This window comes from Manis pentadactyla, chromosome 13 (genome assembly GCF_030020395.1).
Source record: "Manis pentadactyla isolate mManPen7 chromosome 13, mManPen7.hap1, whole genome shotgun sequence".
NCBI classification, from domain to species: domain Eukaryota; kingdom Metazoa; phylum Chordata; class Mammalia; order Pholidota; family Manidae; genus Manis; species Manis pentadactyla.
Window position 1 is genome coordinate 20,432,752 of NC_080031.1, and position 18,484 is coordinate 20,451,235.

An 18,484-nucleotide genomic window follows, 5' to 3' on the forward strand; every position below is an offset into this window, starting at 1 on the left:
GAGAACAAATCATAATTTATCTTTTTGAGGATTGTTAAAAGATCCAAGTGAGTGTCTTCTATAGCTAATTGACACTCCACAGACTTTAATGTGAGAGTGGCTGTTCTGGGCAAACTAACTACTTCATACCATTAGATGAGAAGCCACAAAGTGTGCGCAGTGTTGCCAGAAACAGGAAAAACCATGTGCCCAGGTCTAGGGTGGATGTAGTTTCCTCTAACCTCAGCATTCCAGATTTAGTGGGGCTGCGGGGCTAAACTGAGAACATCCCATAGTCTGGGCTCTGAATTACTGCAGCAGCATAGAGAGTGGGAAAGAAGGGTGAAACTGCTCAACTGAGCGGATTTATAAAGGGAAGAGACTGCTCCTTCCTATATGCAACAATGCTTATTCTTAAGCAGAATAAAGTTCAGCAGTTATCTTGAATTATATTTTATCCAGAAAAACCCCCACACTGTATACACATATCTCTTGGCACATACTTCATTGTGGATCCTTATCTTGAAGAAACACAATATATGGAGAAAAAGAAATACTGTTCTTTAAAAGTCAAAGAGTACTTTAAAAAATATTTGTATAGTAATCACAGCTAACTTTCATAAGCACTGTCTTAGAGGCTTTATATTAACTTCTTTAATCTTCAGAAAAATCGAAGAGGGTAGGTACACATTATTGCCCCTACTATACAGATAAGGAAATCAAGACATAGATTGGCAAAATAAATTCCAAAGTCAAATCCAAGCAATCCTGCTCTGGGTTAAAATTCTTAACTCACTATGCTTGTTTTTTTACTACTTTCAGTAAGTATATGCCCTAACTGTAATGGGAGCTGGGTAAAATACATGAAAAAAAAAAAAACAACCAAAAATATTGTAGAATATTTCATTGAAGATAAACATAGTTAACATGGCATCCAAAAACTTATGTATACATCTAAAAAACTCTTGACAGTTATGGGGAAAAAATGGAGAGAGGAAAAGAGAAATAGAACCAGCAAGTGAATGGTGTTTCTTAGAAAGAAAAACAAACAGTACTCTGAAGCAATAATGATGATATAATAGAAGAAGAGCTGAGGTTTACTAACTGGGCAGATTTTGAAGGCCTATTTCATTAGCAAAATTAACAATCACACTAAGACTAGAGAAAACATAATTTCTCAAACATCTAAGGAGGTGCTGAACAGAGGTTAGGATTCATTACTATTTGTCCTTTAAGCTCTTCATGACAGACTTACATCTAATTCATCTCTATATATACCACAGTACCCAGTGCAAAGATATGACAGTCCCCTAAGCTAGAAACCCTCACCTGAGGATACTGATACAACCATTGCCATTTGTCAGGAAGAACATGTTATTGTCATTGTTCCAGGAGATTCCATTGACCTCAAACTTGAATTGCTCCTCTGCTTTGGAGCAGTGTGTCTTGGCATCAGTAAAGGTCACCACATCATCCTTGTTGCCTACAGCAATGGTCTGCCCATCAGGACTCCAGCAGATACTAGTATTCTTTCCTGGGAACCCAGATATAAACAGCAAGATATTGTTTCCCCACAGTCCTCCAGAAGTTTATTTTGTTATCCTGGAAAGACCAGAGCTCTCTCCAGAGCTCATTCACTAAGGTCCTTGTCAATAGAAGGGAACTACCACTTAAAAATCATCAACTGTGAGTCCAGCACATTTATAGTCCTCATGATCCTTCTCTAAGAGACCCTTTATTATCCCCATTTTACAGATGAAGAAATGGAAGGTAAGAGAGAGAAGCCAAAATGTCAAAGCTATGAAGTAATAGAGCCAATATCTAAACCCAGATTTGACTCCAAAGCCTTTCATTCCCTTTTACACCAGTATTTCTCAAACTCATCAATCACATGCCACTTTCACAATTTTTGTTCTTTCCATGTGACAGCTGTACTTTAAGACTTTTCTTAAAATAGACTCAAAAAAGTTTTACTTAAATAAATTCAGCTTCAATTTACCAAAAAAAAAAAAAAAAATACTAGGGGTGTCTAGGCATGCAAGAACTTACACAAAATATACAACACTGATGTATCCTGCCAAAATGACCAAGGTTTACCAGCAAGTGGGAAGAATCAAAATTTAGAGCTGAGGAATGTGAGAGTTTAGAATTTCTTAAATGATTAAGGACTGTCGGGAGAAAAGGAAGGTAGTGGCATGTCATCAAGAACTATGTTAAACTCATAACAAAAGCAATGACCTTTTCCTCTGTATTTTAGACTAAAATAACAGCTATTGCCTTGACATGAATTCGTTGTGTGATTCTGACCCTTTAATAAGGTAACAAACTTCCTTAATTCTCTTGGTTGCTAGATTTTGCAAAGGGAAGCATAAATTTAGATGATCATCAAGAAAACATTGCAGCGTAAAAAAAGCATATAATGAATTCAAATTCAACCTGTGGTATGTATAATTATTCAGATTTTAAATTTAATCCCATTTCCTAATTATGTGAGACCTGCTTCAAAGGCAGTCTCACTTATATAAGACAGAAACTATGTTTTTTTACCGCCATCTTCCAGTGTGGTGGAAGAAAGAAAATAGACTTTTGAGTCCATCAGAACTGAATTAGAATCAGAATGACACTGGGTACTGTGACCTCAGAAACATGACCTAATCTCTCTCCGATTGTGTATTTTTGAAATGAGAATAATTGTATTAACCTTACAGAGAGGTTATGATGTTCGAGTTAAGGACACAATTCAAGTGTTAACACAATCCCGGGAATGGTAAGAGTCTAAAGGCAGAAGGAAGAGACAGACACTATTCAAATAAACATATAGATAGACATCTAGTTACAACTTGGAATAAGGGTAAAGAAGCAAAGATACTAACACTCTGAGCAAATGAGGAGGAATGGGATAGAAATAACCCATCTGAGGAAGTCAATGAATATGTAATATAGACAGAAACCTGTTATAGAATTAATTGCGCTCTCGCAGAATTCCTATGTTGAAGTCCTAACTCCCCATGTGACTGTATTTGGATACTGGGTCTGTAAAGATGTAATTATTATTAAATGAGGTCGTTAGGGTGGACTCTAACCCAGTGTCACTGGTGTTCTTCTGAAAGGAGATTGGGACACCCACACACAGGGCGAAGACCATGTGAAGACAGGGAGAGAAGGTGGTCATCCACAGGTGAGGCCAGAGGCCTCAGAGGAAAGCACTTGTCCTGGTGTCCTGATTTGGGACTCTTAACCTCCAGAACTGTGAGAAAATAAATTTCTGTTTAAGCCACTCAGTCTGATACTTTATTATGGAAGCCCTAGCTAACTAATACAAAATCCCATCATTCATTCATTCATTCATTCAACAAATAGTTTTTGAGCCTTCATATGAGTTAGGCACGATCTTAAGACAGTAAAGAATTAGCAGTAAACAAAACTATCTTAAGTCCTTGTCCACCATGAAGCTTACAGTCTGGCAGGAGACAGTAATCAAGAAAACAGATGATGGTAAGTGCCAGGAAGAAAAATAAAGTAGGGAAGGGAGGTCAGAGTGTCAGGATAGGAAAGGGGCCATTTCTTGTTTTAGTTAGCGTGAGCACCTAGGAAGGGACCCACAAGGAGGTGATGTCAGAGTAATGCTCTAATGGAAATGGGGGAATGGGTCATACGGAGATGTGGGCAAAGTGAGAGCACAGCCCTGAAGCAGGAGTGTGCCCGATATAGCCAAGGATCAGGGAGGGAGCCAGAGTGGCTGCAGTAGAGCAAACAAGGGGAGAATGATAGGAGATGAGGTGAGGGAGGTATCAAATAGACGTGTGCAGCATGCAGTGGAGTTATGCGTCTTGAAACAAGTGAGGTCTGGAGAGGTGTGGGCCAAAATAAAAACTGAGGAGGCACCAGCACATCAGAGTCAGTAGATTTGAAGCCTGAGGTTGGATGAGATCACTGAACGAGTAAGTATGGTAGCAAAGATGAGGTTCAAGGACTGTGATGTGGACTGCTCTACGGTTTAGGAAGACAAGGAGGAACCAACACAGACACTGGTCAGCAGTGGCCAAAGTGGGAGGAGGAGACACATAACCTCTTCCACCCTTGAAGCCAGGTGAAAAAAAAGAATTTGAAGAGTAACTAATTGTGTCTGTAAAACAGTGCCAATTAGGAAAAAACAAACACACGTTATTTCAAGAATTCTAATTAGGCTTTTTATTTTGACATAATTGTAAATTCACACATAGCTGTAAATTACTAGAGATGTCCTTTGCATGCAAAACTATAGAACAATTCACAATCAAAATACATAACATACACATTTCCACAAGGATCCCTCATATTTTCCTTCTATATAGTCAAACCTACCTCCTTTCTGACCCCACCACCTCCTTAAGCCCTGGCAATCAATAATCTTTCCATTTCCATGATTCTGCCATTTAAAGAGTATTACATAAATAGAATCATATAGTATGTAACTCTTTAAGATTGGCTTTTTAAAATTCAGCTTAATTCTCTGGAGACCAGAGTGTAATGTGTATCTATAGTTCATTCCTTTTTATTGCTGAGTTAGTATCCCATGGTATGGATGTACCACGGTTTGTTTAAACAGTTGCCCACTGAAGGACATATTGCTGTAGGCTGAATAATGGTTCTCAAAAGTACCAAGTCCTAATTCTTGGAACCCATGGATGTTATCTTATGTACCAAAAGAGACCAAAAGATAAAATTTAATTAGTGATCTTGAATCCTGGATTTTCTGAGTGGGCCCTAAATATAATCATACGTATCTTTACGAGGGGCATAGGGAGATCTGACACGTGCAAAAGAGGAAGCATGTGTTCATGGAGACAAAGATCAGTGTGATGTGAACACAAGCCAAAGGATGCTGGCAGCCACCAAAAGCTAGAAGAGGCAAGGAACAGATTCTCCCCTTGAGCCCTAGAGCCTCCAGAGGAAGTAGGACTCTGCCGACACCTTAATTTCTACCCAGTGAAACTAATTTCGACTTCTGGCCCTCAGAACTGAGAGAATACATTTCTGTTACTGTAAACCAAGTTTCTGATGATGAGCAGGTTTGCACAGAACAGATCCACCTTCCCCTCTCCCTAGGACTTTGAACTCTTCCCTTCGTAGCATGCCAGGGAAGTTCTGTCATTTCAGTGCAGTTGACTGTAGGCAGCCATTGAGTCATTGGTGCCCCTGTTTCGAGGTTCTCAAGGGAACGCATTAAACCACGCCTCTTCTTGGAGTATACCCGTTTCAGTATGTCTGGCCTCTCATGTATTTTTTTTTTTGGCTTAACCTCTACACATACTTATTCCACAGACTCCTACCAATGGAAAGTGGTGTTATTTTGCAGCTTTCCTGCATAGGCACACGTATCTTCTGCATAGACAGATGGTAGGTGTGGGTCCTTTGGATAACTGATATCCCTTATGAGAGAATTGTCTTAGCTGAAATCACTGAAACCTTTTTTTCTTGGGGGAACAGGAATAGGATAAGACTGTTTCCCTCAGGAGGGGCTGCTTCTGTCATCTACAAAAGACAAGATATTCCCCTAGAGCTGCCGCAAGTTTTCTGATGTTTTTGATTTACCCTTTTTTCTGTGTGTATACACTATAGACATCCAAAACAACCAGCTCTCACAGCCACCTTTGTAATTCCCCATGGTCACAGCAACTCAGTGTCACAGCCACATGATCCTCCAACTCAGTCCTCCATCCTGCCACATCACTAGTGATAATTTGAATAAATGTGAAATCACCTCTTGCCACCAATTCAAGTATCCACTTCTCCTGACAAGAAAGTTATTTGCATATCCATCAAATATGTGATCATTTCAATCCCAGAAATCTCACTTTGAGGCTGTTTTCAGGGGCTACTTGAGATACAAACTACATATTATTCAAGACAGCAGCAAAAAATACATTGAAACCCTTAAAGCAGTGAATGAAAAGGTATAGGCAAGGATAAATCAGAGTTACAAGAGATGGTGAAGCAGCCTGAGCCAAGCAAGGGCAAGATGTTTTACTCCTATGAAAAGGCAAGGAAAAGTGATTCTTGCACCTGTGAGATCTATGTCTGCAGGAGAGCTACGGCAGGAGGTGTGATGGAGAGGAGCACACTACAGCAGTCCCCCCTTACTGGTGGGAGCCACATTCCAAGACCTCCAGTAGGTGCCTGAAACTGCAGACAGTATGGGATGCTATATCTATAAACACTTTCGTTTTTCCTATACAAACATACATATAAAGTTTAATTTATAAATTAATAAGAGATTAGCAACAATAACAGAACAAGTATAATATTAAGTTTTGAGAAAGACCTTTCTCCCTCAGATTACCTTGACTCACCTTTCTGTGATGACAGATGATAAAACACCTACATGATGAGATGGACAGAGGTGAGTGATGGAGTTACTGTGAGATAACAGCAGGCTACTGCTGACCATCTGAATTTGTCAAGAGGCCCAACTGCTTTCAGACCAGGTTGACTAACTGCAACTGCAGAAAGTGAAAGACTGTGGATAAGGGAGGACTACTGTATTTCCATACCACTGCATGCCAGGGAAAAATTAGAAAACACCCTGGACCTCTTTTCTTTTCCACCAGTCTTCTCCTAATGGTCTCTCCCATTTGCAAAAGCCAACCAGGAGAAAGGGGTTCTGGTTAATATAGTGCACAGAAGTCAATTTCCTGGGGTATTGAGCAGGACAAAGGGTGGAGTGGATTTAGAGGGGGAATGCCATTTTAGCAGGCTTCCCGCTCATTCAGTACATGAAAGAGCACAGGAAGGGTAACAGGAAAAGTAGGGTACTGTCAGAACTACCAAAGATCTGGGCTTCCAGTCTAAGCCAGTAGGAGACTGGCCTAGTACATGGGCACTCTATTGAAGGTGTTTCAATCGTAATGAGCAAATATAGGATATAAATACTAACACTGCATCAACCATCAATGATACACATGCTTGTGTATTTAATGAATACAAGTACATGTGATGGAGATTATCACCAGGGAGAGAGGAAGGGTGACATGGTGGGAAGTCTTCAGTTGCTTCTGTGGGGAATTAAGTCTGAATCAAGTATGACAAAACAGCATTATGTGTTAAGCCTAGGTGTTGGTTACACCATGACATTACTTCATGAAATCAGCACAAGAAACACAAACTACCAGAACCCATCATCCCTGTCCCAGGACTGCTTGTTGTTAAAAACATTTACCAATATACCACTCTAATCATGGAGTTCAGGCTCTGGATCTAGGCTGCATGGGTTAAATACCAAGTCCACTATTCAATGGAGGTATGATCTTCAGAAAGTTGGTAACATCTCAGTACTTTATTTTCCCCAACAGTAAAATGAAGATAATAAACCTACTTATAAGGTTATGTTATGAGGATTGAATAGTTTGATACATGTGAAACACTTAAAAAGGAAGAGCTATTCTTAACTTAAATACCCTAGACAAAGAAGTCCTGATACTACCTGGAGATGGGTGCAAATGCTTTTGCTAATCCCAAATGCACACACACTATCCAAAATTCTGAGCATGTAACAGCAAAATATATAAACAGACCTCCAAATCAACACCTGACCTAACAATTATATACAAAAATTATTTTTTAATAGTGAATTCACCTCAGGCAAAAAAAGAATAGAAATCTTTTAATAGATAACATTTGAGTTTTGCTAAAACAGGCATTAATCCCTGCAAGGATTTCTGTAAGAACTTCTCGTATGATGAAAGGAAAGACAATACTCAGGTGCTTGGATAAGAAACCTCCATGCGCTCCACAGCCTAGAAGCTCTCTGAACTCTGTACTATTGGGATTTTTATGGCTGCTTCATCACATAAGCATGATCAATTATAGACCCCACTTCCAGCCTCTCTCCCCTCTCTGGAGAATGGGGGAGAGGGCTGAAAATTCCGAACTTGTAATCACTGCTTGGTGTTTCTGGTGACCAGCCATTATTCAGGGGCCTAACAAGAGTCAGCTCATTAAAACAAAAGACACTGCTACTGCCTGGGAAATTCTAAGGGATTTAGGAACTCCGTGTTGGGAACTAGGATGAGAGAACAAACATTAGAGCAAAGATGCTCCCAGTGCTCTTATCACTTAGGAAATTATAACAGTTTTAGGAGTTCTGTGCCAGAAACTGGGGCAAACAGACAAATATGTATTTTTTCTCTTATGTCATAGGTATATAATGTGAGAATACAGTTCTTTTTATTTAAAGAAAACATTTTTATGTTGCTCATGTGAAACCTGAGGGTAAGATTGTATATCAATGACACCTTAATGAAAAACATTTTTATTTAAAAAATTATATGTACATTTTCTATGAAGAATAAATTAATCTTGAAACATTCCATCATAAACTGTTATCAGTGTTTTATTTAAATCATGTTTCTTAATTAAATCATCTTCGTTAAAAGACCAGAAAAAAATATTAAAAAAAAAACTCACTGAGGGTTCACAATCAGTAATGCTCCCCTCAACTGCTGAATCATTGTGCCAAGTGACAGCTTTGCTCCACGGGAGCTTTCTCCAATTATTCTTTCTGGTTTTTACCTATTTTCTTTATTTTCTAAGATGGCAGAGTCAATAAAGATCAAGTTCCCAGCAGGCTCCTGGGGCATGACAGAGGATAACGTTCAGTTCAAAGCAAGCAAACAAAAAACCCAGACATTCTCATCTTATAAAACCTTTACACATCCAAAATACAACAGAATGAAAACCCCAGACACAGCTATCACTGTCTATCACTTGGGTAAAGATACATGACAAGCAAGTACATGAAAGAATGAATAGATCTCCATGTTGGCTAAATACGAAAACGAAGAATATACTGCTACTGGGAACACTTCTGAGAAAGAAGACAAATTTAATCCTAATCTTTATTGGTCAGAAATAGGCTGCAATCATTAACCTTTTAAAACCCCAAAGGGCAAATAGGCAAGAAACAATATGATGTGAAGAATGTGTGATTCATACAGAATGATGAAAGCTGAAAGGATAGAAGTCACTACATTTAACTGAAGCAAATGTACCACAGCTGAGGATTTTGCAGAAGAGAGAGAAGTCTGCCTGTTTCCCACAGCCTGACAAATATAAACCCTCTGTAGCTACACTAATGTTTTCACTGGACTCAAATGAAATAAAGGCTTGCCTTTTATTTTAAATAGCACACAAGTGGTTTCCACATACTTCCTCATGGCCATGTCCACCACGTTTAGATACGTGGGAAAGGAGGGCCAGAAAGGCCAGACAGACGTAACTGCAAGGACACGAGATTGAAGCTACAAACTATTTACAAAGAGGTACAGCCATGTCAAAAATGTCTGGTTACATGCCTCCCCTGGATTTACAAATATACAATCCCACTTATCATGAAATAATTGGTCCATTGTGGACAAGAAGAAATTGGAATATTTTTAGTGAAACAAATAGTTTTCTCTCTACAAAAGATGATACTCCCAGAAGTATATTTTGCTAGGCTAGAAAGTAGCTGGAAAAGCAACTTGCTGATATACCACATTTTTCTATGGCAGAGGAATTAATAGGAATTTTGCCTTGGAGACCAGTGGCTAATGTCAATGACCTTTAAATCTCTTACCTAAGCCATATTCACCTGCTTAATTTCCATCCTTTAAAACAAGTTAAAATCAAGGACCTCAACAAACCCATTTCCCTTCCCTGACTCCTACTGGCAAGGTATGTTTTAAAAAAACAAAACAAACTAAAAATTAGGAGCCTTGAATCCATTTGCTAAATTTCATAAAAACAAGGATCCAAGATTACCAAGTCTTGTGAAACTCAAAGGAAGGAGACATGACAGCAACACATCCTGGAACCGACATACAGGACATAGGATCTCCCATCCGACATGAGTAAATGAAATAAGCTCTGCTCCCTTGTCCTGCAGTCAGAGCAGTTATATAAAGTATTGGCTTCAATATTCTCATCATAAGGTGAAAAATACCTCGCATATCAGCACACCGAGATGAGATGGTGCTTGTGGTCGCTCAAGTGGCATCTGCAGCAGAAAATACCACTTTAGCCCAAACACACTTTTTCTCATTGTTCTGTGGGATACAAGAAGCAGAGCATCATTTGATGTTTCTGGTGCGAAAACTTTCCTACTTGATCAGATACTATGTACATACCTTTAGGGTACACACCTGGGAACTTGTCTGCAGTATTGCATATAGGAAACAAGCAAAATAAGATCAGGCTCAGTTTTTAAAAGAAAACATCACAAACAAATCTACTTTAGAGCACATGTCAGCAAATGCCACCTTTCAAACACAGCTCTGCTTTTAAAAACTAGGTCTCAGCTGCTAAGAACATAAATTCTGCCATCTCTTCCTTTCATTCCCAAATACAAATGATTTTGAACTGTTTTATCTGACTGTCTCAAGTGGAATATAAAATAAAAAGAAGGCATCTTGGAGTTTTGTGGTACATTAAATACATTGCCAAACAGCACAATAGAAAGCAAAATTAACACGGCACAAGAGAAAAATAAGCTTGAAAAAGAAAAGATGCTAAATTGGAGATACTTTAGCCCCCACAGAATATTCAATACTATAAATGCGTAGTGTAAAGGTCCATGGTGATCACGCTTACACGTCTGCAATGAGACCACTTGCTATAAGCTCTCGTGTATCACACTGCAGATTCCTTTGTTTGCAGGAACTGTGAAGTGAATCCACTGCCACCAAAAACCGATTCTCAAAAGAAAAGTCAATCACAAACCACTTCAATAAAATTGTTTTACTTTGTGTATGATAAGGCTACAGAGGTAATGAGATATTTTAGCTTAAAAATTTTTTTTGGATTTTGTCCTTGTTTACTTGCTAGATTGTCTAGCAAATTATACTCAAATATTTTGGAATGAATAAATGAATTTGTCATAAATAATTTATTTGAAAATTTAAAAATTGCTTATGAGTGGTGCATCTTACATTTTGGTACAGAAGGCTTCCTAAATTCCATCTGTTTATTTTCTAGACTTTCCTCCTCAAACAAAATTAACCAACAGATATATATATATATATATATAGATATAGATAACCAAAATGAGACAGAGTAACAAGAACCACAGGAGTCATGAGTATATCTATTCCTGAGGCCACAGACTGTTTCCTATAAAGCAAAACACACAATAGGGGTTGCTACACAATGAGATATCACCTCACACCTGTTACAGTGGCTACTATCAAAAAATGAAAAATAACAAGTGTTGACAAGGAACTGGATAAAAAGGGACCCTTGTGTACTGTTGGCAGGAACGTAAATTGGTGCAGCCACAATAGAAAACAGTACGGAGGTTCCTCAAAAACTTAACAATAGAATTATTATATGATTCAGCAGTTCCATCTGTAGTATTTATCTGAAGTAAACAAAGAAACTAACCTGAAAAGATGTCTGCACCTCCATATGCAGCATTATTTACAATAACCAAGATATGGAAGCAACCTAAGCATCCACCAATAGATGAGTGGGTAAAGATGTGCAACACACACACACTATGGAGTATTAGCCATAAAAAAGAATGAAATCTTACCATTTGAGACAATATAGGTGAACATTGAGGGTATTATGCTAAGTAAAATAAGTCAGAGAAAGACAAATACTATGATTTCACTTACATGTGGAATCTAAAAAACAAAACAAAACCAGGCTCATAGGTACAGAGAACAGACTGATGGTTGCCACTGAGAGGGGGCTGTGCAGTAGGCAAAAATGGGCAAAGATTGGGATCAAGAGGTACAAACTTAGTTATAAAATAAATGACATGGAAATGTAATGAATAGACAATATAAAATAATAATATATTAACTTTGGTGACAGATGGTAACTAGATTTACTATGTGATCATTTTATAATGTATATACATTTTAATTTACTACATCATAAACCTGAAATCAATGTAATCATGTATGTCAATTATGCTTAATTAAAAAAATTTAAAGATCTTAGAAATTTTCTGGGAAAAGGAAGAAAGTAAAGAATTAGACATAACCTCAGCCTAGGAGAAACAAACACTAAAAACCAAAACAGTGGTGCAGTGCGGTGCACTGACAAATTAGTACAATGAAAAGGAAGCTGGAATAGACATTACAATAAATTTATTACAAAATTAAGAATGTCAAGGATGGGAAGATAAAGAAAAAGGGACAAAAGTATGGGACCCAGACTCTACGTCTGTTGCAAGGAGTTCGGAGAGAATCCAGTCCCACAGTACCAAGAAAACCCGGAACAGTACAGGGTGCAATGGCGGGTGAATGCAAGAAAAGATGAAAGCCATCTTTCTGGTGACCACTTGAAACCCTTTTGTGAGGCCATGGGAATAAGAACTTCCTTTATTACAGAAGTGAAGCCTCAAAATAAGGAGCCCAAGAAGCAGCATACCTTAACACACCTTTACCTGTAAGGATGGCTCTAAATTTGAAAAACATGCCACATACATTAACTCATTATATGCTCATCACAATCCTTCAGCCAGGCACGAGGATTGTGCCATTTTACAGATGAAATAAGGGGCCCCAAATATCCTAGACTATTTAAATAGCATGATAAACTTAAATACTTAGTAAATTGTTTTCAAAGTTACAAAAAGATTCATTTCCCCTCAAAAGCTGAATTTTAAAAGAAAATCTATTGTTCTTGTCATAACTTAGAACATGAATGCTTTCCTGCTATTATAACGAGGACTTTAACCAAAAACTCCATTCAAATTGGCAGATAAAAATGATATGCCTTCAGAGACACCGAATGAAGATAACAATAACAGCAGATTTTCAGTGCAACTAAAGGGCAAGATTTCCCTTTTTTACAACGTTAGTGACTATGCAGTGTTGGAAAACACTTAGTCCCCATTCCTCTTATTTCCCTAGGAGGGGAGGGCATTTCCACAGGAAAGGATGTACAGGAGGAACACACCGTGCTTTTCTCCACTCCTTCACTTTCAGCTCCTAGAAGGAATGTCTCAGCTGACTGGTTAGCCAGAGCCAAGCCTGCTTGGCTGAGCCTCCTTCAGACCCAGCTGCTCTGCAGAATCTAGTATATGTTCCTTCATGCCTCTATGACAGGGAAGCCTCTGCCTCTATAGGGGAGATCTCTAGCTGCCCGACTGTGTCAGTGACAAGGGCAGTATGTCTTCTCTACCTCACAGGTGAAGTATTAACAAGCCCACTGGCGAGGGCTCTAAAGCCATGCTCTTCCATGTTTCTCAGTGATCTAGTTGCCACTCTCTTCTCCATTTATCTTTTGTCTCATTTTTCAATTGGTTATACAGTTGAGGGGAAAAAACAAGGATAATCTTTAGTGGTCTCTAGAGCTACAAGACTGAATAAGAGGTAAAAATAAACCATACAAAGAGCTCTTTTCCTACCCATCCTCATTACTTTTGAAAGCATTTAATAAAAATTTACACACAGTTGGTAAAATGGTTTTGTCTTATCAAATAATGCTAAATCTCTACTCACAGTATCAACATGATCATATAAGCTCAGCAAAAATTAAAAGGCCAAAATCCTAAAGACCTAGCAACGGGAACTACACAAACACACAAAAAAATACTAGTAAATAGTATTTGCTTCCAAGAATAGATCAGATTTTGAAGCAACCTGCAGTTAGACATGATGCCCTCATATTTTAAGGATTCTTCTAGATTTAAAACTCTTTATTTCTAATTAAAATTCTATTTGCATCTTGTATGGATCAGTTTAAATCAGGTGTTCTATATCTTCTTTAGCAGTTCAAGTGAAGTGCAGCTACAGAAATAAATCAATGCATAGATACAGACCTCTTATTATTCACATGTAAAAATCAGGACATTATCCTCTATTGCTTAAGGTTTTTGAAGGGATTGAATCAGGTAATATATGTGAAAAAATTAATCAAAATTCTGGACATACACTTGTTTTTCTTTTTCTATAGCCTGAAGCTACCATATTTTGCCACTAGATGGCAATGCTGCAAGTAAGATGCTGCACCAAGGGAAGTCTGGATTTTATTTAACTGCTAAAAGTGAAATTAAATTCTAGGTATCCGATGAGCTAATAGATAAAACTTGGGACACCTGATAGGAGACACTATGATAATTCCTCATTTTGTAAGAAATTAAAGTGCCAATGGTGCCTTTCTCATCTTTAAATCTTAATTCACTTGAATTAAGAAATGGCATTTTTTAAGGTAAGATATTTGTTGATAACTAATAAAAATGTTGAACATTTACCTCTGACCCCAGACTGAGAGAAATGATTTCATCCTCAAAAGCAGAATGTGTGTCAATGTGAGCAGGAATTCCTGGGATGGAAAATAGGATTAACACATCACTTCATTTTTCTCTTTGGTAGATTTAAGATGACTTTAAATACAGCCTCACACTATTATAGTTTATATTATAAACATTGATAATCAGAAATGTACTATAATTTTAGTTAAAAAAAACATTTAGGGTGAATATGACTAAACAGAATCAAAATAAATATAAATTAAAATTATCTTATCTTCAACTTCAACTACCACTGGGACTCAGTTCTAAGTCAGGACTCAAGACTCACTGCCTAACTAGGACATTTACTGAAATCCAGCCTAAGAGGAAGATGTTAAAGAGAGATACTGAAGTCATTTTTTCCCTTAAACACTATATTGCAAAGTACTTACAGAACAAAAGCAATAGTCAGGTATGAAAACAGAGTATCAATAATTAAAACATGGCTGACTACCTATCTTTCAATCTATGTTAACTGAACACCTCTTAAGAAAAAGGTACTTTGCTACACAGTGAGAGTACACGTTGCCATAAGACAAAGTCCCTGTTCTCAGGAAGCATACAGACCAGCAGAAAGACTGACAGGTAACTATGCAATTATAAGACATTACGATAAATGCAGAAAAACCCAAAACCTCCATGATGCCCCCATAAATAAAACATTTAAGACCATTTGATTACTAATAATATGAGATGCAGATCTTGCTAACAAGTACAAAAAAATCAATAACCTGAAGATTTTTTACTAACAGGTCATCCTAGAGTTGTCTTCCACATTCTCACAGGAGAAGAGCAAGACTACCCAACCAATTAGCCTTCATCTCCGCATCTGTAAACTGATTTGGTTTCTTCCATTATACATGCCTCCTATGGCTTTAAAACCATCTTCTCCCCTCTAAATAAAACACTGAGAGAGGATCAAAAAAACAAAATCACAAATAGCAACTGTGTCAGTCTGTTTACCCTTTGACAAGCAAATTCCTCAAGGGACTAACATGTAGATTTCCAAGGGATTCAAGTCAATGCAGGTAACAAATACAAGCAAACTAGGAGTTAGTATGAGCTAAAACATGTTTAATCTTAGAGAGTTACATAATCTACTTAGTTATGAAATACATGACTGGAATTTTAAAAGAAGAAATACTCACTATGCCCAGGCTCATACTGGTTGATGGTCAACTGATCAGGTTTATGTTTAATGAAACCTTCATTCAACCACTTTTCCAAAATGCTACCCCAAACGTCAGGAAGACCTGAAGTCAGTAATCATAAAGATGAAATATTAAAATATTTACTTTTCATGTTTTATTCAAAAATAAAAATAATTATTCACTATGATAATAATCACACAGCTTTTAACTTAGCAGTCAGATCTAAATATAACAAAAAACCCACAAGCAAACAAAATTTTCTAAAGAATCTTCTATTTTATTGATTTTTATCAAATAAAACACCCAAAAGAACAATTTAGCTGACAATTTTAGTACTCTGTAAAATAATAAAATTATAAAACTGACTATTACATACTGGTAATTAGCCTGACCACTTTTTTTCTTGTTATTTTAAATTATTCCACTTATTTTAAATTAAATTTAAATTTATTTTAATTATTTCAAAGTGGTACTAACTTACTTTCTTTGGAGTCATAAATGTTACTTCATGAGGGAAGGAAAGTTTTTAAATAAGACCAAAGTCATAAAAATACAGATAAATTTAATTCCAACAAAAAATTCTACCAAAGGATTCATAATCAGATTATATAGTAAATTCTTATTAATCAATTACACACAAAAAATTGGTAAAGATTATGAAAAGGAAGTCACAGAAATGGCCAACCTCACTAGTCATCAGATAATTAGAGAGTTAAAAGTTTACAAAAGAACATGTTGGTAGGAGTGAAGGGAAACGGGTCCACACTTGGTCTGAGTATGCTGGTATAGCTGTCTGGGGGGCACTTCGTCAGCACCGACATTTTAAAATGAACAAAACTTCGACACAATTCTCAGTTGTCTCCCTAGAGAAACTTTTGATTACTGCATAAAAAGGTGTATACAAGGATATTCACTGCAGCACTACTTGTAAAAGTCAAAAGCTAGAGATAACCTAAATGTCTATTAAAAGAGAACTGAGTAAGCCATTACTGAACAATCAATAAAATGAAAACCTTTAAGATCTCCAAGACATACCATAAAGGGAAAAGAGTAAGTTGGAATGATATATGTGATATGTGAATATACAACACATACAATATATTACATGTTAACAACTATATACTTTTATAGGTATCTCTATTTGGATATAAACTCATTTTTTCATTTTTTAAAGGATTGGAAAAATATATACTAACCAGTTAATAGTACTACTCCTGGGAAAAAGTATAGAACTAAGGCCTATAGTGTTCAAGAGGGGCTTTATCTGCATGATATGATGTTTTTACATCAAAACTGCACTATGCATCTAACTTGTTTTAAATTTATTCAATGTTTCAAAAGCTTACCAGAAGATGACAAATGAAACATTATCCTTAACTAGGATAGACTTCCAATATATTAAATCATTTTTCAGAACCAGCAATTATTTTTTATTAACAATTACTTACCCCCAGGTAATGGCTTATCTTTATCTACATTGTTGTTCTCATAGTGGAATTCATAACCAAAGTGCTTTACTCTTCTGTGTTTTAAGGACTTTTGAACTATATGAAAAGAAAAAAAAGTGAACTACTTGGAAGAAAATAATTGCAATCTTTTATATATTTCAAAGTTGACGCTGTGAATAAGGTTTGTTTAGTAATGGTAACCTGTTAACTGCAAAATTATTGTCTTTAATAAAATTAAACATTTCATCTAATACCTGCTGTTCTTTTAAGGCTAAAATTATAACAAATGCTTAGAGTTTCTCCCAATCAATCCGAAAGAGTTAAACATGCACACAGGCACACATAAGACTGCTAATTTATCTGGAAAGAGTCAGAGTAACTCTAATTTGCAAGAATCTCCAGGATCACTTTATATTCCAGTGGTATGTACTGAACTTCCAATTACTCATAGGAAATTTGCCTTAGGGCGGACAGGATCAAATAAGATAATATATGTGAAAGGGCTTATCAATGTTAGCTCTACAAATGTTGCCTAATATTAATTAGCTTGGAGTTTTAAATTGGTAGCTATATAAATATTATTTATTACCTAATGCTCGTATGAATCGTGTAAAATTAGATCCACGCTACTTTCAGTAATTTTGAGGAAATATTAAGAGTTTTAATACACCACGGAAGGAGGAGAGAAGGGGCAGTAATATGGCATTTTGCAGAAACTTTTAAATAAAGATTTTTATAAGTCTTGCTCACCATTTTGATAGTCTGTATCTTCTGACCAGTTAATGCTTTCCAAAAGCATTTTTTCATCATCAGAAGAAACAATTTCTTCTACTACCATGAGGCCTGGAGGTAAGGCTTGATGACCCAACTCTTTCCACTGTACTGTGGGAAACCAGATTAGATAGTCACATACAAAACTTAGTTCCTACATACAAATGACTCAGTTATAATGTAGGTGGGGGGGGACACGAGGAAGGCAGTATAACACAGAGAGGACAAGTAGTGATTCTACAGCATCTTACTACAGTGATGGACAGTGACTGTAATGGGGTATGTGGTGGGGACTTGATAATGGGGGGAGTCTAGTAACCATAATGTTGCTCATGTAATTGGTACATTAATGATACCAAAATTAAAAAAAATTATTCATAGGTTACTTAAAAAATAATAATAATAATAACTCAGTCCAACAGCCAGTTATCAGTTCAGAAGAATCCTAATTCTCATCTTCAGGAATAAGACTGCTAAAGGCACACAACATATTAAAGTATAAAAATAAAGATGAAGATAAAAATTATGGTAAATTTTATCCACTACAATTACCAACAGCAAATAAAATAGTATTTACCCAAATATCATTTGAACATGATTAAGCCACTTTTTAAATCTCATAAGAAACAAAGTTTCTCATAATATCTGCAGTATGCCTGTAAAAAAGTCAGACTGTCTTTACTGAATACAAAAATTTTAATGCTCAGTTTTGCCCTTAGATTCTTGCTACTAGCTATGGTCAAGTAACAGAAAAATGGACAACATAATACTTTTTAAAGAAATAAAAATACCATTTTATGAAGACTTATTTGGTATATTTAAAGTAATTTAAGTCCCTGTGTCCTTCAAAATTTTAGATATAGTTCTAAAAC

The 18,484-nt window shown here is 36.6% G+C and overlaps 1 protein-coding gene across 1 annotated transcript; it reads right to left on the reverse strand.

Annotated features, from left to right (window-relative positions):
• Positions 1-1,304: 1,304 nt before the first annotated feature.
• LOC130680476 (alkylated DNA repair protein alkB homolog 8-like) lies at positions 1,305-18,153 on the reverse strand. The gene is made up of 6 exons (XM_057491103.1): positions 17,592-18,153; positions 16,842-16,937; positions 15,391-15,495; positions 14,204-14,274; positions 6,312-6,339; positions 1,305-1,513 (listed from the first exon to the last, which is right to left on the reverse strand). Exons 1-6 carry the CDS (start codon positions 17,677-17,679, stop codon positions 1,305-1,307), a joined length of 597 nt encoding a protein of 198 aa, XP_057347086.1. The 5' UTR covers positions 17,680-18,153.
• Positions 18,154-18,484: the final 331 nt, after the last annotated feature.